General features: G+C 41.6%; 1 protein-coding gene across 3 annotated transcripts in view; it reads left to right on the top strand.

Annotated features, from left to right (window-relative positions):
- dock11 (dedicator of cytokinesis 11) overlaps positions 1–27710 on the top strand; it is an 85436-nt gene that overhangs the window by 18531 nt on the left and 39195 nt on the right. For 2 of the 3 annotated variants that reach the window (XM_084924576.1, XM_084924578.1), the window contains exons 12-35: positions 331–603; positions 3527–3649; positions 3739–3821; positions 4887–5009; positions 5236–5312; positions 6044–6228; positions 6407–6472; positions 10793–10885; positions 13319–13442; positions 13548–13660; positions 13844–13921; positions 14002–14091; positions 14995–15116; positions 15206–15275; positions 15371–15496; positions 15785–15856; positions 16278–16424; positions 17010–17093; positions 18517–18628; positions 19024–19062; positions 20902–21083; positions 21582–21695; positions 25854–25920; positions 26914–27002. In XM_084924576.1, coding sequence (XP_084780702.1) covers positions 331–603; positions 3527–3649; positions 3739–3821; positions 4887–5009; positions 5236–5312; positions 6044–6228; positions 6407–6472; positions 10793–10885; positions 13319–13442; positions 13548–13660; positions 13844–13921; positions 14002–14091; positions 14995–15116; positions 15206–15275; positions 15371–15496; positions 15785–15856; positions 16278–16424; positions 17010–17093; positions 18517–18628; positions 19024–19062; positions 20902–21083; positions 21582–21695; positions 25854–25920; positions 26914–27002 — 2652 coding nt within the window. The remainder of the gene's footprint in view (positions 1–330; positions 604–3526; positions 3650–3738; positions 3822–4886; positions 5010–5235; positions 5313–6043; positions 6229–6406; positions 6473–10792; positions 10886–13318; positions 13443–13547; positions 13661–13843; positions 13922–14001; positions 14092–14994; positions 15117–15205; positions 15276–15370; positions 15497–15784; positions 15857–16277; positions 16425–17009; positions 17094–18516; positions 18629–19023; positions 19063–20901; positions 21084–21581; positions 21696–25853; positions 25921–26913; positions 27003–27710) is intronic. The other variant, XM_084924579.1, reaches the window with a different exon arrangement.

Below are 27710 nucleotides of genomic sequence, written 5' to 3' on the forward strand. Positions count from 1 at the left end.
CAGATAAACGGATTAAACCTGTCCATTGAATCCTGTTATAATAATTATAAATTTATTCATTAGCTCACACATACGACTTTCATGTTGTATTTAGTAAAACTTTGCATGTTGGTTGGACCCAGAAGTGACCATATTTGGGCAAAAGGTTGCTAGCTGATGTTAGCAGGCTGCATTACTGGTGGGAAGAGTGTGCATTATTGCTTAATTCATGCTAAAACTAAAGACTCATATGGCCTGATTTCTGAGATTTTGTCTTAAAGTGAAATGTTGTGAAGTAATAAAGGTACGTGCTGGACTGCAGCCTGTAACCGTCCCTCTGCTGACTCGCAGGTGGAACCGTTCTTCATCAGCCTCGCTCTCTTCGATGTCTCCAAGAGCTGCAAAATCTCAGCCGACTTCCACGTTGAGCTCAATCCACCATCTGTCAGGGAGATGCTCACTGACACCTCCGCCCAAGCGTCTCCTTCATCTGACTCGGACGGTGGTGGTGGAGTGAAGGACGGGGGACAGGGAGGAGTCCTCGTGAACGGAGACGCAGGGAAAGGAAACGGCCTGCCGCTGCTTCAGAGGGTGTCAGAGGCTCTGCTGCGCTTCCCCACTCAGGTAGGAACTATAATAGCATATAGACAGGTGTCTGATAGAGAAAGTGACTGCAGCTGAGTCACACAGTCAGACCTGGGTGTGAAAGCGGAGTCACACTGGGTCATTCAAACAGTTTGGTTCTGGAGCTGGATTATTAAAGAGATCATGAGAGAGTATGTTTGTCATCCTGCTGCGTTAGAGGTTTAGTTGATGTGAAACTGAGACTGAACTCTGCTTCTGGTTGTACGTGACCTATGGTCAGTTAGCTTATATATAGAATACACTGAAAATGAGTGTTAATTTATTTGGGTGGGGCTTCCCTAATGGCCGTATTGCGGCGGACATCACACAGAGCGAAGAGTAAAATAATCTGAACTTAAGCTGCTGTCCTTAATTATAAAGATGACGATGTCATTATGTGAAATCCATAACAGGAAATATATGAAAAAACCCTGAAAGCTGAAAAAACCCTAATAAACTGACATGTTGAAACATGAAGAGTCGATCGTTCTTACGAGAAGAGGGAAAATGTGTCTTTGAGTAACTCTCTCCTTCGACAGAGCAGGTAGAAGCATGCAGAAACTAAAAAGTAATGAGAGACTGAATCAAACGCAGGCAAATGATGGATTTATGAGCTAGAATTTACAGAAATCATTTGTCTTGCATTGTTTTTAACACTTTCTGCACTTTTCCAAGCCAAGTTGATGGTTGGAGGCGGCCCTCTGTCATGCTTAGTCTTTAAAATGTCTACACACTGTTGAGCTCTCATCTGGTTCTGTCACATAGGTTCAGCTTTGCCATATTGGTTGCAGCTGGCCCAGCACAGTCCTGGCCTCAGTCAGGACTGCTGACACTGTGTGTGCAGTGAGTTAGCTGTTTTGGCCAGTGCATGATCTTTTTTTTTTTTCCATTCATTTCTCCACTGTCATGCAAGACAACGCTGAGTGTGTCACAAGCCAGCCTTTGGTCCCCAACCAGACCTAAAGAACTGTGAAAGGATCTTGTTCGGCTCATTCGGCTAACATTTGATTTCAGAATCACTTTGCTTCCTGATGTGAGCTCAGGCCTCGGGATGTAAGCTTTATGTCCTGTCACTTCGTTTTGAGGTATTTTAAGTCTAGAGTTTATTTGGGGAGAAATAATTTGCATGTGTGAGCGTTACTCTTGGCTCAGGCCCTTCTGCAAACATTTGCAGGTGCTGTGAGCTCGGCGCACACACGGCCTGTTCTTTACCTCTGGCCGCTTGGCCCGTTACAGCGGTGAAGTCACTCAACAGGACCGGTGCCTGGTATAAACCAGCAGCGGTTATAAAACAAGCTCACTTTCCATTTCCATGACGGGAGAAACGAGTTGATGAACAGCGCAGCAAAAAGCAGGAAAAAGCTTAGAGACGAGGGGATGAATCAGGGCAGAGAGTGACAAACGCAGGATTTCTGCAGCCAGCAAACCAGCAACAGCAGGGCCGCCTTAAAGCTAAAGGCATGAAAAAGTTTTCTATGTGTTTCAGTTTTGGACTTCTCTGCCAGAAACATCTGTGGAGCACCAGCAGAACACACGTGTACACACAAATATATGCATACAAACAGAGCGGCTCCTGCCTCTGTGATTAGTGTGCTATTATAGGTCTGCAGACCGCAGTTTAATTTAGGTGCATTGGGTGTGTTCCAAGGACACAGGCTTCACCTCTCATCTCTGCAGTAGCTCTCAGGAGGACGCCACAACCTCTGGACCCTCTTTATTACGCAAGTCACAAATCTTACCCATTTGAGTTTCAACATTTTCAGCAGTGAGATGGTTTATCTTTGCACAAAAAGGATGTGACACTGTTTATGAACTATGAGGAAAGTTTAATGTCCAAATGGAGCTTTTACAAGCTTTTTTTTAACCACACTGTAAGAACTGGTCGACGATGAGCGGTGAGGAGCAAATAACGTCAAAAACTGAAAGCAAAAGCAGCTGTGTGTGGTTTTAAGGGCTGTGAATGAGGACAGAGGATGGACAGGCTTATGGCCTGGAGTGTAACCCTGCTCTGTGTGTGTGTCTGTGACTGGCAGCATGCTAGCCTCCTTAAAGATAAGTGTTAGTAATGTCCAGATTGTTATGTCTGCATCTGAATCAGCTGCTTCCTTGGTACTGTCATTCACTTTTTGTCACTTATGCTTAGGCTTTTTTTCTATTTCCAGAAATTTCTATTGAAGTTTTTGTTAGTCATACCAGTGCGAGCAGCATAGCTTAGTCTGATTGTAGTTACTGTCGCCTTTGTTTGCTTTACTTGAACTTGGAAGCTTAAATGCAGACGCATCTCATCGGCCCTTAAATAGACGTGTGAGCACCATGTGGTTTTCCTGTACAGCTTTAGCATCAACCATTTCCCCTGAATCGATCTCACACAGAAGCAGGTGAATGAATTTAAGAGTGAAAACAGTTGAACCTTTTTCTGCTTATATTTGTGGAGTTGTTGGCACATTGAATTTTTCTACTCCTAGTGAGCATTCGAAGCACTTTTACACTATCACACATTCATACAGCGCTTTATTCCACACCTTTAAATTCCTTTTACCTCTCTCACACACACCACTTGATTGGATGACCCTTCCAAACAGGAAGTCAGCAACCGTTCAAGCTTCTGCGCCCACAACTGTGTTCCTGGCATGACCACGTTAGGGATATCTGTTTTCACTGAGATCATACAGAGCCGTGAACAGACTTTGGGAGTGAGAACGTGTTGAGCAGTCTGATAGGTTGGCGTCATCATTTGAAACTTTGGCCACGTCTGTAGTCAGAGTTTCTCTCCATAGAACTCGGCATCTCTCCTCTCCATTCACAGTAGCAGATTTCTAAGAAGAGCGTTCTAAGAAAAGACCCTCAAAAGCTGCCAAATCAAATCCCAACCACATGTCTTGATTGCTAGGCCTCCTCAGTCATTTCTCCCTCTCTTTTGCAGGGTATCTTTTCAGTGACTAACCCCCATGCAGATATCTTCCTGGTGGCCCGTGTGGAGAAGGTGTTACAGAATGGCATCACCCACTGCGCTGAGCCATACATGAAAACCTCTGACATCACTAAGGTACGCTGCCATCGATTTTGACCTCGTGGAGGAGACGGTGGAAACCGCTCCGGTGTTGACTTGATGATGTCTTTCCTGTGTCTCCTCAGACTGCTCAGAAGGTGCTCAAAGCTGCCAAGCAGACATGCCAACGCTTGGGCCAGTACAGGATGCCGTTTGCTTGGGCTGCCAAGTAAGACAGAAATAATTCATGAGTCAAACCTCATAATCTTGTAAATAATCTGTTTTGATTCAACTCGGACTGATCTCATATGAACATGTGCAAAGGCATGAGCATAATAACATCATACAATTAGGTGTAAAGCCTCATCTATTCGTCATAGAGGGAGAAAATAAGATAATATTTACTTTTTGGACCCCAAAAGTTTAGGAATTTCTCAACTTTGAGGTTAAATAAAGTTTGTGTAAAAGAACATTTACTTGTTTGCTGATCTAGTTTGAGCTGGATTATATTGATAAACTTTATATTACGACATCCCAGTTAGGGAATTCAACATTCATAATGAAGAGCAGTCAGTTCTGCTTTTTATTAGCTGCTGTTGGAAGTGCAGCTAATGAAAAGCAGCACAGAAAACTTCCAGGAATTGTCCGGTCTTGACGTGAAATTAGAATCTGTGACAGATTTTACGAACCTCACACCCCACCCCCATCTCCACCCTCATCCACACCCCCATCTCCACCCTCATCCACACCCCAAGCCTCCAGGCCTAGTGGTGGCTTTCACATGTAACTGGTAATGCTGTGAGCTATAAAAATACTCCAGGCCAGCACAGAAGTCACACCTTTTTCTAAATGGTGTGAAAAATGATTAAGAGACTTCAGGCGTCATTCAAAAATGTTAGAACCCACTGACATATATCCAAATATCCAGTAGAGATCACACAAAGACAAAAAGCCCCTTTCATACAACTGTTCTAAACTATAATCTGGAAGAAGAACAAAAGTAACAAAAATATAGAAACACAGGGAAGCAGGGGAGTCTGTGTGTACAGGAGCAAGTAACTCTTTAATAGAACATACATGAAGAAAATAAGTGTTTTTAAACAGTGGAAGCAAAACATTCCTTTTTACTTCATTCTTCTGCTGAATTGCTGAAAGTTAAACCATCCTGTTTACATTAGATTTGTACCGTAACACTAACACAGACCTGCTGGATTTAACCCTGAATTAAAATGTTGGTATTTGGTTGCACGTATGAGGCGAGAACTGTAATGAACCATGTGTGTTGTGGTTGCAGGCAGGTGTTCAAAGACGCTCAGGGCAGCCTGGATATGGATGGGAAGTTTTCTCCTCTCTATCGCCAAGACAGCAGCAAAATCTCAACTGATGACCTCATCAAGCTGCTGGCCGATATCAGGAAGTCAGTCAACACCACTCCTCTGCTATTTAAGCTAGCGCTTAGTTACTGTGGCACAAAACCGTCATCCAGGGGTACACTTATGCCTTTAGGTCTATATTTCACATGCCATTGCCTAAGAGGAAGTACTACTCACCCAGGATTGTCATTAGGGAGGTCATCACATCTAAAGCACACTTAACCCTTAAAAGGACACTGATCTTGTACTGAATCTCCTTTTCCCTGTCAGACCAGAGAAAAGCAAACTTCAGATCATCCCTGGACAGCTGAACGTCACCATCGAGTGTGTCCCGCCTGATTTCTCAAGTAAGCAGCTTTGTGGTGTTCACTGCATAAAACCCAACAATTCCATTAAATGATTTTACATTCGCCATCTCTGCGTGGGATGCAAGCAGCTACCTGTCTGTCGAGTGTCTGGGTCTGATGTTGAGGAAATGATCTCCATTCCTGAATGAGTGTAGCCTGCAGATATGCAGTGGTCACTGCCTCTGATCAGCCTAGTATATCCCAGTGATGTTCAATAGGAGACATAAATGATAATTTAGCCACTTTCTGATCCATAAAACCTGAACTATTAAGCCAGTGTGTCCGTAGTTCTGCTGAAACAGCCGCAGGGTGGGATGCTAAAGCAAAAATCGCACAAGCACAGGTTGGAGCAGACACTCTGTTCCTTCAGATTTCCACTAAGAGTGATCAGACTGGGCTATTAGCATGCTGGATGCTGCCTTGTAAAAGCCTTGTTAGCATGTTCTTTGAAGAACAACAGAATCAAATATTCCTGAATTAAAATTTTGTTAAATCTGAGAACTTTTGAGAAGTTAAATTTTTAGATCATCCGTATTATCAGATGCAATGATTCCCACAGAGAGCATGTGACACGGCGTGTAGGCAGCGTCAGGTTTCATGTCTGGGTTTGCACAGTGAAGGGTTTGTTTTGTAGCTCAGAAGTGAAATGACGTTAACTGACATGACACGAGAGGCAGGGACACAGCAGTGGAGGTTTGGTCCTCTGACTCGACGTGTGCTCTGTGCCCCAGACACGGTGACGTCCTCTTACATTCCCGTCAAGCCCTTCGAGGACGGCTGTGAGCGGGTGTCGGTGGAGATCGAGGAATTCCTCCCCGAGGAAGCCAAGTACAACTACCCCTTCACCACTTACAAGAACCAGCTGTATGTCTACCCCCTGCAGCTCAAATATGACAACCAGAAGACCTTCACTAAGGTGCGTGAGTTAGGATGAAAAAGATGTGATGGGTGATAGTGGTGGTACATTTTAAATATTGCGTGTGTTACTGGTGCATACTGAGAACGAAGCGTGCGTGACTGACCGAGCTCAGAGACACAGTCGTTCTTACTGATTGTCTGCTTGGCTGACTAATGTCACCTTTCCTCCATTGCAGGCTAGAAACATTGCCATCTGCATCCAGTTCCGAGATTCTGATGAGGAAGGTGCTGCTCCTTTAAAGGTCAGTGTGTACTGCAACATGTGACTTTTTCTAGATGCTGTTATGATAAAGGTCAAACATTTTTCAGGTTTACCAATAAACTGTGATTGTCTTCAGACTATCATTGACATGATATATCGATGTATGAATTTATAACCAGATGTGTAGCAGTGGCTGGGGGTTGGAGCGGACTCATCGCTAGATGTTCAAGCAATCTGTCCAGTGTGTTTGAGAAGTACTGCACCTATATGACCTTGCTGTTCCCACTGTTTCTGTTATATATAGCAGATGGTCAGAAATGCATTAACCAAGTGCAACATTAAATCACCGCTGGCAGCCATATATAGGACAGAGAAGCAGCCACTGTGACGTCAGCCATTGCTAGCAAAGAGCTGCTGTGAAGCATCAGAGTATTTTTACTGTTGCCACCTGGCTGTTGTAAAACTGGATGTGATGAGTAATGAATGAAAGGACGCTGCACACTAATAATTTATAAGCCTAATAGGGTCAGCTGGGGTCACGGCAGATAGCTGCCCCTCCCTGAGACTGGTTCTGCTGGAAGTTTCTTCCTGTTAAACTGGAGTTTTTGTTCCCACTTTTGCCAAACGCTCACTCATGGGGGGGTCGTTTGATTGTTGGGGGTTTCACTCTTTCATTGAAGCGTCTTTATAATACAGAATGCTTTGAGGCAACTTTTTTGTGATTTGTTGCTGTATAGAAACAAAACTGAAGTGAATTACTTACAAGGTAGGCCCACTCTAATTCAAACCCTGTTTTGCCATCTTTTTTACCTTTGTGGAGACTATTGTTTACAAAATGAACATTGTGCTGTATGAAATAAGATTTCAAGCTAGCGGCTGAGACCATAAACTCATCAGGAAAGTTGTTTGTGACCTCAAAGATCAACGGAGGTCCATTTTTTCAGAGACGTTTATATGCACTAGGGCTCGGTATCGTCAGATTCACAAGGTCCCGATTCGATTTGATACGCGATTCGATTCAATTTGATCAGATTCGATTTGATTTGAATCGGGGAAATTTTGCCTCAGACTGTCAGAAATATTATAATTCTGATCATTTATCAGTTCATATCCATATTTTTATATCTATAAAAAGAAAGCTGACACTTGTGAGACTTTATCAAAGGTGTGAGCATCACAGCAGATGCCTTTGTGTCAAAGTAACTGAGGACAAAACACAGAAAAACATGAAGGAGATTTTCCTGCCCGTTACAGAGGTTAAAGAGTTACAGAGGTTTGATTAGAGACACAGCTAAGTGTTTAGCAATTTGGCATCATTTTAAGAAGTTTAATTTTCTTCAGTGAACAGCAGAAATGAGGCTTTGTTGTCAGAAGTCGGTTAAATTACAAAAAAAAAGTGTCCGACAGCGCTGAACATAATGGTAGACTGGTGCGTAATAAGCAAGTGAATAATGCAGAAAACAGAGATTTTTAGATGCGAAAGTGTTCTTAAAGTACACACAGAGAGAGAGAGAGTTGTGCAGGAAGTTTCATTTTATTGTGGTGGAAGCAAAACAGCAAAAGTAAGAGGGAATTCATAATGATGTTTATGACAAGCGAAATGTGAAGCGTAGTTTGGATCTTCTTTTGCTGCTGGTTCAGTCAATTTTGGTTGGAGAGAGACAAAACTGCAGCTTCAGAGTCTGATGCGCCAACGCATCAGAATCTGTGAGCTTTTGGCTTTTAGCCCCGATGGCATCTCTGCGTACGTGCCGTCGGGTGAGAAACCTGACATCTCACTGATTCTAATGTGTTGTGCAGAATCCGTGTACCTGCTCTCATTTGGTGTTTGGTGGTTGTCGAAATTTTGTGAGGTTTAACGTGAGATTCTGTCGTTTTGGGCAAAATAAATTTATATTTAAAAATCGATTCAGGATTTTAATGAATCGATATCGTGTTATTCAAGCTAAAATCGATTTTAATCAGAAAATCGATAATCTAAACCCACCCCAATATACACTTCTTTGCAGCCAGGAATCACCCCTCTGCTGGCTGCCAGAAAGAATGCATCAGCTTCAGTTTTACAGATCCTGAAGCTTAGCTCGCTGCCACTTCGTCACAGATTTTTTTTGACATTATTCTGTACATCATTTTTCTTGTCTTATATGGAATATCTGTTTTTGCCTCGTTACTTCTAGAGCTTGAAAAGGAGAGTTTATAGACAAGGAACAATGTATGGAAGAGAGAGTGACTCACATCTGTCTCATAGTTTTGTCAAAAGACAGGCTTAGGGTGATATCCTGGCTCTCTACATAGCTCAGCAAAACTAATGGAGAGAAGAACATAGAAAAGGTTTTGAAATGCTACAGTCAACATAACGATAAAAAGGAAACAAGGAAACAAATAGAGGAAGACGAATACAAAAAAGTGAAGATTGTTGAAGAGGCGCACCAGAAGCCCGGATTATTGTTTGAGAAACAATAACACTGCAGTGGAATGTCCTGGGAGAGATTCGATCAGTGACAGGGGCCTCAGATATGATAAACTTTTCCTTTTATTGCTTTTTACAAAGTGGACTTGAGATTGCAGCTGAGGGCCCCAGGAGGAGAAGGGAAGCGCTCGCAGCAACCAGTTATTATAGCTGGCAACAGAAGATAATGAATGGTCACTCTTTTTCTCTCTGGCCACACATTTCAAATATTTGTGGCCGGAAATAGTCATCAAAGTGCTGCAGATTGTTTTTCTTTTCACGTTTCTTGAGGGAGAGAAACAGAAATTCTGAGTTTAACCACGAAAACATTGAGAATTTTCAATCAGCGGGCAGTCAGGCATATTACACCGCAGCTAGAAAACACACAGATTGACCCAGACGTGGGTCAGACTGCGTTCCAGACAACGCTCAAAGTACTGTGAGGCAGAAAGCTGTTTACAAACAGGAGCAGGAGCAGGCGGCACACCTCTCGGGAGATTTAATCAGAGTTAGGGGAAGCTCAGTAAGGTCCTGGGGTTTACATAAGATACAGCCGGACTGAGAGGAAATTCATTCAAAGCCTTATGGAGTCGGAATGTGAGGGCTGAAGAGGATGGAATTCTCAGAGGACGGGAATTTAAAGTGCATTCATTTCCATTTCATCGTTGAGAGACGAGTTGCTCCTCAATCCTTGAGTTCATGGTTGGAGTGCTCTCATTTTTGCACCAGTGGCCGAGACTTTAAGTCATGTGTGGTGCAGTTCATGTGCTAACATGCCAGCCTTTGTGATAGATAATATCAGAAGCAACTCCTCCAGACCTCCTTCGGCCCCCATCCTGACTCAGACAATCGTAACTCCCATCAGCCTCTTTGCCTCTGCAGTGAGGGCTCTAAAGGTACACATCAAACCATGCACCACCTGCACTCCTGGATCTCAGATCTTTCCCCCCACCTCTTTCCTGCTCCACCTACAGCTTGTTTCCAGATTGTTCTGGGATTTGTGAACCCTGTCCTCTCTCACGAAGCCTCTCCCATCCTCTGGGCTCGTCTCCTGCGGAGGCTTTCAGGCATTTGGCTCCTGGAGCTCTGTCCGTCCTGTTGGCTAGCACTGCGCATTCATGTTCATTAGAGATGACAACAATAGTTAGCATCCTAATTACAGTATGAAGCCATCACAAGAGGTTGGAATTTTTTCCCTCCCCTTTGTCACCCCTCATTAGAAACATCCTGACCTGGTCAAGCTTGAGCTTGTTGCGAATTTTAATTTTTCCCACAGAGTTCTTGCACTGACTCCTCCTCAAAAGTGATCATCAGAGGTCAAAAGTCACCTTAAAGCGGTCGTGACAGTTCGCTGCCACACCCTGAGCCTGGTCCTGCCAAAGGGTTCTTCCTGTTAAAGGGGAGTTTTTCCTTCCCACTGTTACCAAATGCTTGCTCATGGAAACGGGGTGGGATCTCTATTATTAGAGAACCCAATAAAAGACCCTCTATTGTTGTAGGGTCTTTACCTGACAATATGAAGCACCCCTCGAGGCAACTGTTGTTGTCATTTATTGAATTGAATTGACTTGTTTGTGTCATCATGTCCTGGAGGAAGGGCTCTGCTGCTCACATAAAATAAGTCCATGAGTTTTGTGCAAGGTTCGAAAACCATAGAAATTGTCAAAATGTAGCATCTGTCTAGTCAAAGCACAAACATTTTGCGATCTTAGGTCGTCCTTTGTAGTTTCTCTCAGGCTATGTTTAAATCATTGCTGATTCAAAGTGTAATGCATGATCCATACAGGCTTGCTCACTCCCTCGCCTTTTGTACAAATTATGGCAGTAACCACAGCTTCCTGAGCGCTTACTCATCACTGTGCCCGTAAAATCAAAGGAGTCCAATAACCAATGTGCCTCTTTGCCTTTCAGTGCATCTACGGCAAGCCGGGAGATTCACTCTTCACCAGCAGCACCTACGCAGCCGTCCTGCACCACAATCAGAGCCCTGACTTCTACGATGAGGTGAGCTCATGTTGCAGGCTCGACCTTATTTCTTCCACACATGGCATCGCCTTTCAATTCATATTAAATTAGATCAAGTTAGCAGATTTAGAGGAAGTTGAGTGCTTCCAAAAACTGAGAAATGAGTTTGATTTTAAAAAGAAATTTAGTTTATGCCCTTAAATCTTTTTTTTTCCTAATTGGCCGTCTTTGGTACTGACATTCCTCAGCAGCACTGAGATAATCCCATAAATCTGTCTCAGGAATGGGCTGTGATCTCGCACTAAACTGACCCGACAGTCAGTGCACGCATGCACATGCACACACACACACACGCAAATACAGCTCAGCGAAAGAGGTACAGTTAGAGCGGTAGAGCAGAGGGGGTCCATATGGTCTTGATATCAAACGGATTAGGATCTTAAGCTCCCCCTGTGTGCACCCACATGCATGCAGGAACACACAGAAGTGCACTCTGTGGGATTTACCTTCACATTGTTCAGCTTCCAGTCACATCAACCAAAATTTCTGCTTCAACAAGGCAACAATGATCTTTGTGCTTCTAAATCTGTCAGTCTTGTTAGTTCCATAGTGAAGTGCATTTAAAAGCAACATGTAGGACACATTTATAGTTACTGATATTATATAAAGGGTTCTGATTTTGTTTTTCATAGTCACACCTAAAATTTGTTAACTTTTATATCTTAAGGATATATCTTGTCTGGTCTTTAGACTTTTGTCTAATTTACCGACAAGAGTAAATTTAAAACAGAATGATGCATGAATCACGTGTTCTGGTGTTATAAATGTAAGAGCCGTGATATTCAGTCATGGCATTGAGAGGCTGTTTATGACAATGTGGGTCTGTGCATGTCATCAAAACATTTTTGTGTCATTTCCTGTCAATAAAAAACAGCATGTGTGATTGCAGGGAAAATCCATCTCCCTGTTGTTGCTGCCCTCTGGTGTCTCAGTGTCACAGCAGCAACTCCCAGATGAAACAATGCTTTTGCTGTTGTTGTTTTTTTTTTAAAATTTCATTTTAAACATTAATTAAAGGATAAACACATAAATAAAAAAGCACAAGCAAATGTCTTTCATTTTCTTCATGGAGAGAAAATGCACAAAGTGTTCAAATTCATGTCAGAAACACTCAAAAAGAGAACTGTTACACTACAAAAGCATCCCAAATGTCTCCAAACAGCTCCAGTTTCTGTTTCAGTACATGTGTTGTTTTTTGTAAAAGATGATTTGACATCTTTAGTGTGTGACATTTACTCCAAAACAATGCTGTTAGCCTCTCGGCATCTAAAAAAAAATCATTTTCATTGATGTTCAACTTTTTTACTCAAGTAAAAGTGTAAAAGTACAGGCTCTGAAATGTACTCACAGTAAGAAAGTAGCTCTTTGAAGGACAGTTCTACTAACAACTTTCATACAAAGGTAACTGAACCGATATTAATATAATAATATCATAATATTAGTACATATTATTCAAATTTAAATTCTAATTTTAGTAAATGTAATTAGAATGTAATTAGATGCAGTGAAACAACAACTGAATTCAACACTGACACTAAACTGTTTATACTGACTTTATACCAGACAGAACACAGTTGGTATAAAGTTGGAATTCAGTGCATGAATCTAATCTTCATCAGCTTAAATGCAAATGCATCTCTGCTACACTTGATGTAACCTAACTCTGACTTTCTGTCTTTCTTATCCTTCTCCATCTCTGAGTGAAGCTGGCTCTCTTTCTTCTCTCCCTGTGAAATCCAGCAGGTGGACCTGTAGCTTGTAACACACTGTGTGTTTGCTGATGTTCGCTGAACTGATAGAAGCGTTGCATTTAAAATGACCTATTCTGCAGCGCAAGCTAGATTCTGAAGTACTGCTATCACAACTTACACCTGCACTCACCTGCACCCACTTTAACTCCCAACTCTATAGATGATACTGCTGAAGCACTGAAGTAACAAGTCTGTTATGAAAATGTAAGGAATAGAAACTACAGATATTTGTTTAAAAATGTAGGGAGTAAAAATGAAAAGTAGTCCAAAAAAGCTACTCAAGTAAAGTACAGATACCTGAAAATACACAAGATGGTTATTTTTAGATGCCTTCTGTTGATTTTATGTTAATTTTACCTCTTAATAATTTAGAAGCTGAAGGAAACCCTCACTGTCAGTATATTTTTGCAGGTTTAGAGAAACACTAACACCATTATGGTTAATGTAACCCCCCTTAATTTGAGCAAAAAAACATAAAAAAGACAACAACGAAATCACAGCATGTGGCACATCCTTTAAAATGTTGCCTTGGCAGTACTATGTAATACCTATATGGTATCCATTATTGGAATCAGTGCTTCTAATCTTGTTTATGTGTGAAGATTGAACTGATGGTGACATATGAAGATTAAAACAGCGACCTGTTCCTCTGTGTGTGCAGGTGAAGATCGAGCTGCCGGTTCACGTGCATGAGAAACATCATATCCTCTTCACCTTTTACCACATCAGCTGTGAATCCAGCAGCAAAGCCAGCAGCAAGAAGAGGGACGGAGTGGAGTCACTTGGTGAGACTTTTGGCTTAATGAAGCTTTATTAAAATTTTGGTGAGCACATTATTTAGCTTGTTAAAATGCCTTCTTCTAAAGCTCGGCTGCTTTCACATGTTTCAGTGGGCTACTCCTGGATGCCTTTGCTTAAAGATGGGAGGATGCAGTCGTTAGAGTTCCAGTTGCCCGTGGCTGCCACTTTGCCTGCTGGATATCTTTGTCAGGACACCAGGAAGGTTAGATTGTAGCCATGAAAACGTTCTGGTCAGCTCTGTCACTGTCATGCTCACAATTTTAAAGCGAACGTTGACCCCTCAGGTTTTAGCCCTGAAGGTTATTGGAGTTTTGAGGGAATGTGAAAAGTTTGCAGATACTTTATTGACTCTGTTTTGTCTATTATGTTCTTCGAATGGTCTCAGGCTGATATCAAGTGGGTGGAAAACGCCAAGACACTGTTTAAAGTGAGGACCCACGTAGCATCAACGATATATCCTCAGGTACAATTTGGTTCTTTTGCTTTTTTATGCACAAATGAAGGTTTTCAGGAACACTGATGTCCTGTTTTGTTTCGCCACAGGACCTCCACCTACACAAATTCTTCCAGCACTGCCAGCTGATGAGAACAGCATCAGAAGGCAACCCAGCAGAACTGATCAAATACCTGAAGGTAAGATGCTGTGAGGCAGTGCGCAGTCAGTTTTTTAGCTTTGGTCCATGTGAAGTTATTGATCATTTACAGTACTTCCACTATATGTGTCATTCGGCAATGCACTAACAGATCAATCATTTTTGTAGGGCATGCATCATTATGACTACTTATGAGCTTTCACAGAGCCTCAGACATTCAACAATCACAATACCTTTCAGTGCTATTATACAACAGCCTCCATTAAAGCAATAAAATGCTTATAACACAGTTTATTAAGTTAATAAGGGATATGGATGGATGATGGCAACCCCAAATGCAACAATGACAAAAGATATTGCCAAAAAACTAAATCTTTTTAGACATTAACCTCTTTTGTACTGAATTTTGTATGAAAAATCATAACTATTTAAATGCTAGATTTATGCTAGATCTTATTTTTAAGAGTTTTTCCTTTGGGAAAACATCTTTATGGGAGGACTAACATTTTAGGGAGCAATTAACATGTGCACGTGGGGAATGAAGGCTGGCCTGGGTGGTCCGACCCAGCAGGCAAACTCCTGCAGGTCAAAGTTTTGCTGCTTTGGCAGCATAAGGGGTACCAACAGAATGTCACTGCGGCTAAGCCCATCTTTTTTATACAGTCTATGCTGTGAATATGAAGGAAGTGTGTCAGCAATGTCTGACAGGGAATTTCATTACATCAAGCATAGAGGTTCAGCTACAGATCAAGACAGATTTTCACATATATTTCTAATCAGATAAAATAATGCAGAGCGCTGATTTTATATCTAATAGGCTACAGTTTTTCAAGATCAGGGAGATATATATATTGTGTGGAGGCGTGTAATCACGAGGCTGTCATTCTTGTAAATATCTGGGAGTGAGAAGTAAAAATGATCTTGTCTGGCCTCTTTCCCTCAGTGCCTACATGCCATGGAGACTCATGTCATCATCACCTTCCTGCCAACAGTGCTGATGCAGCTGTTTGAGGTGCTCACAGCCGCCGCCAAAGAAGCCCACGAGATTGCTGTTAACTCTTTGCGGTCAGCTAAAAAACAAATTCTTTGTACTTTTACTGCTTTTACTCCTGATAAAAGGACATTGATTGAATTTCCATGCTCTGTGCCCTCAGTGTGATCATACATATAGTTTCCAAATGCCACGAGGAGGGACTGGAACACTACCTGCGCTCTTTTGTTAAGGTAAGCTGCCGCAAACACTGCCAGCCCGTGTCAGTTTCTGCTTGTGTCTATAAACTAAAGTGCTTTTGTTTTACTGTTCTCTCTTTTCTTCGTAGTACGTGTTTGTAACCAACAATCCTGCATCAGGAAACTCAGTGACCACTCACGAGTTGCTGGCCACAGCTGTAACAGCCACCCTCAAGCAAACTGCTGATTTCAACACCAGCAATAAACTGCTCAAGGTGCGCACTCAGTCGTGCGGATAATTCATGCATCAGTCCACACGTAGAACCAACTTTAAGCAGCAGATGGTGCAACTCTCTAAGAATGGAAACGAAGGGTTCTGACAGCAGTTGTCACCAGTTTCGAAAGAGAAACCTGTTCAACATGTAGCTGCTTGTAGGAAACTACACTTCTCATGTCTCTTTTATCTCTGTTCCAGTTTCCCCTGACTCACTCTGCTTGTAATGTACTCCCATTATATTCCTAGGAAGATTGCATAATGGGTAACCTTTCGCTCTTTTCTGCAGTACTCTTGGTTCTTCTTTGAAACCATGGCAAAATCCATGGCTCAGTACCTGCAGGAGGAGAACCGCATGAAGGTTGGTAAAAAGCGTTTCGCTCAATAACGCTGAACAGTTCAAGAGTTTGTAGTCTTTAACTGAAAGTCTTATGTGGACTGGATGTTGTTATAAGACCTAGTCCACATATTGTTATGTCCACATTACCACATGCGATGATACAAAACACAGACACCCAAAGAAAACTCATTGTGTACTTGGCATTCTGATACCACGAGCCTGTGTTACATCTGAGTCTTTGCCAAAAATCCTAAACATTCAGCAGCAGGCCGAGCTGCGCTGCTGTTTGCTGCTATACAGAAGCAGTTACCCAAGTTATTTAGAGACAGTATAAACCTTTTAGTCTTATCTATATGCTGGGAATGATCTGTCTTCATAATATGGGTGGCTGTTTGACTTTAAAGTGATGTATCATTACATGCTATTCCTCCCCACTCTTTAGATGCCACGGGCCCAGCGCTTTCCGGAGAGTTTCCACCAGGCTCTGCAGTCCTTGGTGTTGTCCATTATGCCGCACATCACCATCCGCCACTCAGAAATCCCAGAGGAGGCTCGCTGCATCAACCTGAGCCTGGCGAATTTCATCAAGGTGTGAACCCAAAGGCTAAATATGAAACCAGCTCAAAGAAGACCTGTTGCTCATTTCCAGCTGCTTATTTTTATTCATGGACTTTGCTAGAGTAGGGCCTTTTACTGGGCCTTGGTGCAGTCATTCAAGGCATCCCTTGATTTAAACAGGCTGATTTAGCTCCTCTTCTTTTAAGGCAACTGCCTCCTTCTGATTGGCAGCCCTTCATAAGCAGACTGTTTACAACGGCAAGCTGGTGAGGCTTTGTTCTTTAAGCAGCTCTGTAAGCCTAAGATAACCATTTTAGGTACTCTCTTTGAGGCCCTTTCCTTAATAGGGATCGCTGTTATTTATATATGACAGAAAATTAAAAAAACAAGACAGGTTTACTGTAATTTTAGTTCAGGGTGTATTACGAGCCTGAACTTGTATTAGCGGTGTTGTTGTGATCCGTAAGATTATGTGTTACTGCTGTGCCTCAGGACACAACAGCGCCGCCTTTAAATGCTGATCTCAGACAAAATAGTGCATTGTTTTGTCTGAGATCTCCATCGTTTTGCATGAATTTCAGCAGCTTGTTTTCTCGTGTCTGCTTTCCCTCCTCAGAGGTGCCTGACTGTCATGAACAGAGGTTTCGGTTTCGGCCTGGTCAACCACTACATGTGTCATTTCAGCCCTAAAGATCCCAAGGTACGTGTTCCGCAGAGCTGGGCAACCTCACAACGTCAGAGTGGAGGTGTAAAGTGTAGCACATGTGTGACAACCTAAGGCTTCAATAATTCAATAATAAATGGCACATTGATAGGTAGTCATTAGTTCATAATTATATCACTGCTAACAAACAATAATTCAATAATATTTAATTTATTTGTTCAATAAAATGTTAATAAAAGTAATTTTATGAATCATACACACTGTTATGGATTATAGCTGATGTAGTATGTTTTCTAATAAAGGTTCTATTACAGTTTTAATAAAGCCGCTTCCTGCTCAGAGGTTTCCTGTCACGTACAAAATTTCATAAACGTATTAAACCATCTGTTGTAAACACAAGAACGGAAATATTTTACAAACCCGTGGACAAATTGTTTACAAATCTTAAAATCATATTGTTGTTTGTTAGTGAAATAAACTGAATGGATGTTTCTGAACTCAGTTTTGTGCAGGCATACTCTTCCTCTCTGAGATCAGAAATGAATTAAATGCAATATTAAACTCTTTTAGCAGCTTTCTTGTAAAACTGTGAGTTTGAAAAATTCATGCATGATTGCAATAATTATATTCGCATTAAAAATATTGTTACTGATGGATTAATAGAAACATGAAAAATGTTTTCGGTAATTGCCGGTGCTTGAACCAGAGTTATTATAGTTTTATATTTATTAGTTTTATATATATTTATATATAATAAATTTTTAATTTCATTTTAAATGTTTGTTTTTAGTTAGTTTTGAGGGCAGCTCTTCTTATTTCAGTTTAATTTTAATTGTTTGAAAATGTTTAATTTTAGTTGAGTTTTTATTCGTTTCAGTGTCAGTTTGAGTCTTTATAATTATTACTGTACGGAGGGCATATGTCAGAGGCAAATTTAGGTTTTTAGGAAGTTTTTTTTAAGGTTAAAAAAAAAAAAAAAAAAAACTAGTGAAACTACTCAAACTAGCCTAAAAAATTTTATCCAAAAAGGGGACATTTTTCCCCCCTGGAGCAATTTATTATTGAATTTTCTTAAACATGTGCATCAGCACTGCTGCATTCTAAACATCAGTTGCACCTTTATGTTTGCAGATTCACGGCATTCATTATTTATTATTAACCACCTTAAAGGACAAAGATCTAAAGTGAACTGAAGCGTGCACTGGGGCGTTTTCGTGAGCGCCTCCACGATGTGCGTGTAGTCGCGCCCTGTCTCATGCTCACCTGTCGCTGTCGGTGTGTCTGATGTTGGAACAGTTTCTTCCGGCCTTCTCTGTTTATGTTGTTTGGATTTGTTAGTCAAATGTGTTGCTCTCGCAGACGCCCCGCCGCGGGCAGCTTTTGATGTTGCATTGAGAATTCTGTTTGGCCGAAATTTGCATATTTGTGTGCGAACCGCACTCTCGCCTGTTCGCCACAGGTGCTGACCGAGATGAAGTTTGACTTCTTGATGACTTTGTGTAACCACGAGCACTTCATCCCTCTCAACCTGCCCATGGCTTTCGGGCGCACCAAGCTGCAGAGGGTACAAGGTAAGAGCGCGCTGTGTAGTCCTACTTTTTACCGCACATGTATCCACTGACCTGCTGTCACACGACCCCAGCCCCTGACCTTTTTCTGACATGCATCCACCACACTGATCCTATTAACCCGCCTGATTGTTTGGCCCACAAACACACCCACACACACACACACACACACACATTACATCACACCTATCCGCATTAGTCGGATCTCTGGTGAACAAGGTTTGCCAACACTTTATCGCACAACCCGTTTTACACGACACCACTAAAACAAACACTGGAGTGCGCGCTGTGGAAATGCTGCATGGATTGGATTTACAGTTTTACCCCGAATGTCTTTATTTTTACTCCACCCCTCTCTGTTTTTTGTTGTTTGTTTGTGTGTTTTTGCTTGTGGTCAGATTTTATTCCGTATGCGACGGAGCTTTTTGGGCCCGTAGGTAGGTGAAGCCCACCGCACCCATTGACACCACCACGTTTGCTGACACCTTGCACATGACTGCTCCTCCTTGTCCTCACCTTCACTAACCACACCGCCGCCAGTCTCTGATTTTTTTTTCCTCCCACCCACTCTCATAGGGCACTCATTCCCCTCACACTCGGAATAATGCTAATTCCGGGCTCTTGCCTTCATTTTCCTACCAGGGCCCGAGCCTGCGTGCTGTAGAGGAGAGCAGCTGGGCTGTTATGGGAATCAACAAATCCTCTTTTCCTAATGCTTAATTCACTTGATTGTTGTAAACACCAGTCAGAAGCATCTCTCATGAAGCTGTGATTCTCTCTCTCGCTTTCCTCCGCCTGTCTGTCTCTCTGTCTGCCTGCCCATGTCTGTCATTAGAGGAGATAATTGGAGATGGTTTCTGTTTTCCAGGCTGCACTGCCTGTGTTAATATTAACCCAGGGCTGCTGTTGAACTCCATGTCATTGTTTCTGTTGAACTTCTCATTTTTTAGTGGTCTGTTTGTTTATTTCTCTTGTCTGAATAACACCGAAAGATCATTTCCAGCAGATTTCCTGATGAATTATTCAAGTCCGCTCCGCTTTGTGTGTTGTGGAAACGTTAATGTCCTGATGAATGTGTTCCGTGAGTTTGTTGCATAGTGGTTTGGAGTGATGCACTTTGAATGATTGAATTTGCCACACTTGCTTCTATAAAACATTATAACTACTGAATAAGACACATCATATCGTATAAATCTGCTGTGTTTGTGTTGGTGCTTGTTTGGTGCTTTTAATGCAAAGCGCTCTGAAACATTTATCTTGCAAGGCGCCGCAAAAGAGAAAAGCTAGGAAGTAAAACTCTTGAGGGCCAAGTTGTGCACTATTAAGCCAGGATGTTTTTTATTTATAGTTATTTAGTAAAAATATGCAGTCTGAGGAGAAATTAAAGGAAAAAAACAAACAAAAACAGTTCATTAGCCGGACCACTGTTTCCCTTATGAAACAGGTTAGCATTGATTTCAGCTTTCATGACTGGTCTAAAATCTCCTATATCCAATCAAAATGCATTGTTTCAAGCATGTGTTTATAATAAAATAAAGCTTATTTACTCACATGCTTATTTTCAGTATGTTTTATAACCTAATTTTATATGTCATTCTATCGTGTTTTAAGGGTGTGAGAAAATATGGGAATATCACTTCCTGGCCGAGATAGTGAGAGTCGTTTCGATTTATGAGATGACAGAAAAGAATAAACTCACCAGTAGTTCTAGGAACCCAGTTTTAACTCCCAGAATATCCAAAGAAATCTTTTTATTGGGATTCCCGTTTTTTTTTTTTTTTTGTCATTCACTCTTGCAGCTTGTCCACAGTTTTTACGCAAGTCTGTCCTTTCCAGCCTTCAGCTGCCTTTACTGGGTTTTGCTGGGCTGGATGTTGCTGGGCTGATTCTATCATGCTAACCTTTGTTTCACTAAAATTTTGTTCCGATTTTTCCTGTTAATAACTGACAATAGTTAAATGTGTCGTGCAGACCTTTTTGTGGTTTGAGAAGTGAAGCATACCAAATGAAATTCAGAGCACTGCCCTAAGGGGCCTAAAGTGTGCTAGCAGAGTGTGTTACACAGCTGCTGAGGTCGAGGATTTAGGCTTTCCCTTTAACATCTGCAGCTTACGTTGTTACATTATAGACTGATTGCTCACAAGGAAAAAAAATGTTGTAAGAAGTCGATTAAATTAGATTGGAAACGGATTTTTACCAGACCAGAATTTACTGTTAGGAAATTTCACTTCAGCTCATCCTGATGCTCTCTCACTTCCTGTTTGGCCCAATCACAGAGCAGAGTCTGGAGTTCAGTTTGACGGAAGAATACTGCCGTAACCACTTCCTGGTGGGGCTGCTGCTGAGAGAGGTGGCTGACGCCTTGCAGCAAGCGCCCGAAGTGAGGCAACAGGCCGTGGGCATCCTCAAGAACCTTCTTATTAAACACGCCATGGATGATCGCTACACCGCTTTCAAGGTTAGGAGCATGTAAACAGAAAGGAACAAGCAGAGGCAGGATGAGCAGGAATGTGGCCGGAGAAAAAGGCAGAACAATGATTTATTGTTCTCAACGATTCTGTTTCGGAACAATGCAAAATAACAATGAGTTCCAATGATTAAAGTATTTGATTTGGCATTTACCCTATACACACCTGCTTTAACAACAAAGCCTATCTTAGAAACAAAAGTCTGAAGAGTCTGAATAAGAAATAAAGGAGACATTGTTTAATGTGTAATACATCAATCATCAACAGAGGCCAAATGTCCTACCAAGTGAGCTCAGCATTTTTACCCATAAAAGTAAATGAAGTATGTGACCTGTGTATACCTTTCTATTTTAGTTTAGATAAGATTGTCTCTTATGCAAACCACCTAAGTTAGAGTGCAGCCACAGAAAGGTAAGGGCTAGGTGTAGCTAACATTAACCTACAATAATCATCTCCTTTTACTTGTTTTCAAATGTTTATGGTTTCAGAACCAGCAGGCCAGGATCTGTTTGCTGTACCTCCCACTTTATGAGCTGCTCTACCAGAACTTGAAGCAGCTTTCCGCTCAGCCTCTCATCTCCAGTCCTGGGCTGGGCCTAAACGTGAGTCACCTCACAACGCTCCTTTTCTAGGGGATTTCTGTGATGTAACTAAAAGTCAGCTTCACATATGAATTGGCAATTGTGCTGTAAGATCTTCAGTCAGGCATAGACTTATTCAGAAGGAGTGATTGTTGTAATTCAATGGAATCATGAAGCATACTGTACAGTGTGTACCAGTCTATTTTTATGACCGTGTTTATCAAAATAAAAACTGATAAATCCTAAACGCTGTTTCATCTATAATTAGGGCCTCATAAGTTTCTCAGTTCAGTTCAAAAATTCTCATTTACAGTCTTCCAGTTCCAAATAATTAGTTGCAAAATCCTTAATATGACAGCTACTTGTCGTATGAAGTATTAAACAAAGCCAGATACATGATGTAAAATCAAGGTAAGGAATCTTGAATTTTTCTCTAGCACGTGTCTAAACTAGCCTGTCTGACAGGAATGAAAATGACAAATGAATTAAAAAGGTTAGTTTACCTGTGCTATACAATAGGGCCCAGCTTACTGTGCTGTCGCTGTTGACCTGTTTTCAGTTCAGCAACATTTTGAGGCCTCTTGGTGGATGTGGAGTGAAAATTCAAAATGTTAATGCGAATTATCTTGCAAAGGTAAAGTCTAACACCTGGCTTGAAACCATCTGCCAAGGGCCAGCATGGCCTGCAAAGCTTGGTTTTGGAGTGAAATTAGCCTCAAAAGGTTTACAAATGTGCGTGTGGTCTAATCCACAAACACAAGCTAATATTTACAAATGTTTACAATGATTTGTGTGCACATTTTTGAGTGCTAACAAATGTATACTCCAAACCGCACACAAATACAGAGCAATTTAAACACAACGCTATTTTGAAAAAAATTGATGGGAGATGGGAAACACCAGGGTAACAAGTCACAGCTGAAACTGATCAACAGCAGTGAGACAGGGGAGGCAAAACTACACGTCAACAAAAATATCAAAACACCAAACAGTGAGTGAGAGTTAACAGGGAAACACGGGAGGGGGGGGGATATAAACTGAAGGTCCAGGGATCAAAGAAACAGACATATTCATCTTTCTGATGTCCTGAAACTCAAAGTGGTTGTTACAAAGATAGCTGAAGAAAGATCCCCGACTTGATCCCAGGACAAAATCTCTCTGCCAAATCAAACATGCAGAGCTACCCGCTTTGGTGACCTCCTGTGGATAAGAGAGTAGTCAAAAGTAGCTTTTAGCTTTATTATTTGTTTTCCTTGGCAGATGTCTTTAATGTCATGTAGTTTGAAGGAGCACGTTTCAAGAAGACTGCAAACCCCAGTGTCGCTGACGCCACTCCAGTACTGGGATTACTAGCATTACTAGCCGGAGCTTCACAACTATTCCTTCCCAGGGAAGTGATCATAAGACAAAATCTTGCAGCATGAACTCTGACCCACAGTGGGCACACATTCATGGGATCCTACAGACTATAAAAGTTTTAATGTCAGTCTCTCTATTTTAGATTCAATTCAGTTGTTGCCAAATAGTGTACCATGGTGCCAAGTGCAGTGGAATTTTGTGAAAACTGGTCTGGTCTGGTATACAGATGCACAAACAGTTATGTTAAAACCCAGTGCATTTACAGAAACGTACAGCAATTATTTTGGTAATTACTGTCAATTTAGGGCAGCTGTAGAATAATAAATTGGTGGTCCAATAAATGTATTAAGCACCGTACGTGCTGGGAATCCCTCCTGTGTAATGCAGGAATTCTCAGACTGAGTGAGTAAACAGTAAAAGATTGCTCCGAGGAAGCTAAAGTGGCACAATACATTCTGAACAAAGGTGCCAGTTACATTTTGTTTTCACCGTTAAAATATTTCCTCAAATTGCAGGAAATAGAATGTTGAACATCTGCTCTTGTCCACTTGGTCTGATTATAATATTCGGAATGTGCCAGCTCACTTCTTTTCAATTCAATTCAATTCAATTTTATTTATATAGCGCCAAATCACAACAAAAGTCGCCTCAAGGCGCTTCATAGATACAGAGAAAAACCCAACAATCATATGACCCCCTATGAGCAAGCACTTTGGCGACAGTGGGAAGGAAAAACTCCCTTTTAACAGGAAGAAACCTCCGGCAGAACCAGGCTCAGGGAGGGGCGGCCATCTGCTGCGACCGGTTGGGGTGAGAGAAGGAAGACAGGATAAAAGACATGCTGTGGAAGAGAGACAGAGGTTAATAACAGATATGATTCAATGCAGAGAGGTCTATTAACACATAGTGAGTGAGAAAGGTGACTGGAAAGGAAAAACTCAATGCATCATGGGAATCCCCCGGCAGCCTACGTCTATTGCAGCATAACTAAGGGAGGATTCAGGGTCACCTGGTCCAGCCCTAACTATATGCTTTAGCAAAAAGGAAAGTTTTAAGCCTAATCTTAAAAGTAGAGATAGTTTCTGTCTCCCGAATCCAAACTGGAAGCTGGTTCCACAGAAGAGGGGCCTGAAAACTGAAGGCTCTGCCTCCCATTCTACTTTTAAATACTCTAGGAACAACAAGTAGGCCTGCAGAGCGAGAGCGAAGTGCTCTAATAGGGTGATATGGTACTACAAGGTCATTAAGATAAGATGGGGCCTGATTATTTAAGACCTTGTATGTGAGGAGCAGGATTTTGAATTCAATTCTGGATTTAACAGGAAGCCAATGAAGGGAAGCCAAAACAGGAGAAATCTGCTCTCTCCTTCTAGTCCCTGTCAGTACTCTTGCTGCAGCATTTTGGATTAGCTGAAGGCTTTTCAGTGAGTTTTTTGGACATCCTGATAATAATGAATTACAGTAGTCCAGCCTGGAAGTAATAAATGCATGAACTAGTTTTTCAGCGTCACTCTGAGACAGGATATTTCTAATTTTAGAGATGTTGCGCAAATGGAAGAAAGCAGTCTTACATATTTGTTTAATATGTGCGTTGAAGGACATGTCCTGGTCAAAAATGACTCCAAGGTTCCTCACAGCGTTACTGGAGGCCAAGGTAATGCCATCCAGAGTAAGAATCTGGTTAGATACCATATTTCTAAGATTTTCAGGGCCGAGTACAATAACCTCAGTTTTATCTGAATTAAGAAGCAGAAAGTTAGCGGCCATCCAGGTCTTTATGTCTTTAAGACATTCCTGCAGTTTAACTAATTGGTGTGTGTTATCTGGCTTCATGGACAGATAGAGCTGGGTGTCATCTGCATAGCAGTGAAAATGTATGCTATGTCTTCTAATGATGCTGCCTAAGGGAAGCATGTATAATGTAAACAGAATTGGTCCTAGCACTGAACCCTGTGGAACTCCATAATTAACCTCAGTGTGTGAAGAGGACTCTCCATTTACATGCACAAATTGGAGTCTATTAGATAGATATGATACAAACCACTGCAGTGCAGTACCTGTAATACCTACAGCATGTTCTAATCGCTCTAATAGGATATTATGGTCGACAGTATCGAATGCTGCACTAAGGTCTAGCAGGACAAGCACAGAGATGAGTCCACTGTCAGAGGCCATAAGAAGATCATTTGTAACCTTCACTAAAGCTGTTTCTGTGCTGTGATGAGCTCTGAAACCTGACTGAAACTCTTCAAATAAGCCATTCCTCTGCAGATGACCTGTTAGCTGTTTGACAACTACTCTTTCAAGGATTTTTGATATGAAAGGAAGGTTGGAGATTGGCCTATAATTAGCTAAGACTGCTGGGTCTAGAGATGGCTTTTTGAGTAAAGGTTTAACCACAGCCAGCTTGAAGGCCTGTGGTACATAGCCGACCATTAGAGATAGGTTGATCATATTTAAGATCGAAGAATTAATCAATGGCAGGACTTCTTTGAGCAGTTTTGTAGGAATGGGGTCTAAAAGACACGTTGATGGTTTGGAGGAAGTAATTATTGAAGTTAACTCAGAAAGATCAATTGGAGAAAAAGAGTCTAACTTAACATCAATGGTACTAAGAGTAGCTGTAGATAATATTACATCTGTGGGATGATTACTGGTAATTTTTTCTCTAATGATAAAAATTTTATTTGTGAAGAAGTTCATGAAGTCATTACTAGTTAACGTTAAAGGGATGGTTGGCTCAACAGAGCTCTGACTCTTTGTCAGCCTGGCTACAGTTTGCAACACAGTTTTCACTCACTCCATCTTGTGGTTGGCCAGGGCTCCAGAGATGACTTAATATCCACAGACATGAGGAGGATCAGCACAGCGATCGAGAAAGAGCACGGTGAGTAGAGAACAATAGAAACCATACGGTACATATGGCGTCTTCCTGTTTACGTTATTCATTATGATACAAACATATGGCTTCAACACCCACTGATCCATTAGCAGCACTCTGTCTGAAAGCAGCAGCTGTTGGCCAGACAGACATCAAACTTCTTAGCCAATCCTACAACATTTCTAGTATTTTATTCACCACCAACATGATGTTGAAATCAGATGAATAAGATCAGTATCTAACAGAAGTTGGAAAAATCCTCAAAAACCCAGTGAACGTGGGTGTTTTACTGAGTTATAGCAGCTGCTCATTAGGTCAAATACATGTTGACCTGCGAAGACTGGGAGGCTAAGACTGTTTTTATTCGTCGAGACTAAAAGGGTTAAATGTTTAAAACAGGGACCACGTAGTCTTGCATTTCGGTAGCGTAAACAGGCCAAAATGGGCAGATTGAAAGTAAACAAATATGAAAATCAAAGCAGCAGAAGCAACAATGTAATCATCTGTAGTCTCAAGTAGAAAGCCTTTGTTTATTCCAGAAAAGGAGTTCATTAGCTTCTTATTCCCTGGTGACACAACAAGGGTTGTGTTCTCAGACATCTGGACTACTACTACTACAAGCTGGACTACTGCGTACAATGATGTTCACAGGCTCAATGGAATGAGTAATGGTGTGTTGTTCCTGTATAGCATATTGGCCCAAACATTTCCTGAGAGTCCTGACGTAAGAATGGTTTCATACGTTCTTACTTAGAATTATGAATTTGTTTAATTTTATTGGAAAATATAAATAATTTTTCACTAGGAGCTACTGTTAGGAAGCTTTGTGAATACGAGACATGGAGTGTAGCAAAATCTGCAGTCTTTGGACATTTATATGTGTTGGTTAATTCAGTTCCATTCATATTGAAATTAAAGGGCGCTAAATCACAACAACTGTAGTGTCACGGTGCTTTAAATTGTACAAAGAAAACCCCAACAAACCTATTTTGGTTGCAGGTCAGCCAACTCAGAATGGCCACGTTGTGAGGAGGGAAGACTCCAGAGGCTCTCTATTTATGGACCCAGGAACACCGGACAGCATTGAGGTGAGGTAACATTTCATTTTAGCCCAACAGGTTAAACATATTTAGGGCAGATTGTCAGTCAGTTCATTTTTAGATAAATAAACTTTATGGTTTCTCTAAGTTCCAGAAAACCGACAAGCTGGACACTGGTTTGTTTTTCTTTGTTTTTCCCTTACCTGGAATGTCATTCAGAAATGTCAGTTATGCTGAACTGTTGACATCAAGACAAGTCAGACAATGTCTGATTATCACGGTTTTGCGTTACAGCCCTGAAAATTTTTATATCCACTTTTAAATACTTCCTAGAATGCAGTCTGAGCCCTTTGGAGTCACCTCACGGAAGCACTTCTGAAACACTGTGCGGGAAACCTAAACATACCGTATGCAAAGCAGCCTGAAACATGCGATATGCAAATTTCAGTTTAAACGTTTTGTTCACTGGAAGGTTTGTTGTCACTTCCCAAATCAGGAAATTCTAATTAGTTCTGAAGTGCTCAAACCTTTGCGCTGCTTTGTTCCACTTTAACATTTTACTCACCGGACGTGGGCTTCGTGTAGGCCACACACGGCCTCGGCGTTACATCTGAAGCCTTCGCGGCTCACTTTCTGGCAATGATGTTAAAAAGCAGCTGCATGTTACTTTTGGACAATGGCGGTGTCTTCTCAGCAGGAAACCTCTGTGAACTCGGAGCCAACTTAAACTCTTCTCCTGCTCTTCAACCATGACTC

Source organism: Perissodus microlepis, chromosome 3 (genome assembly GCF_051167445.1).
Source record: "Perissodus microlepis isolate ML-2025 ecotype Zambia chromosome 3, ASM5116744v1, whole genome shotgun sequence".
NCBI classification, from domain to species: Eukaryota; Metazoa; Chordata; class Actinopteri; order Cichliformes; family Cichlidae; genus Perissodus; species Perissodus microlepis.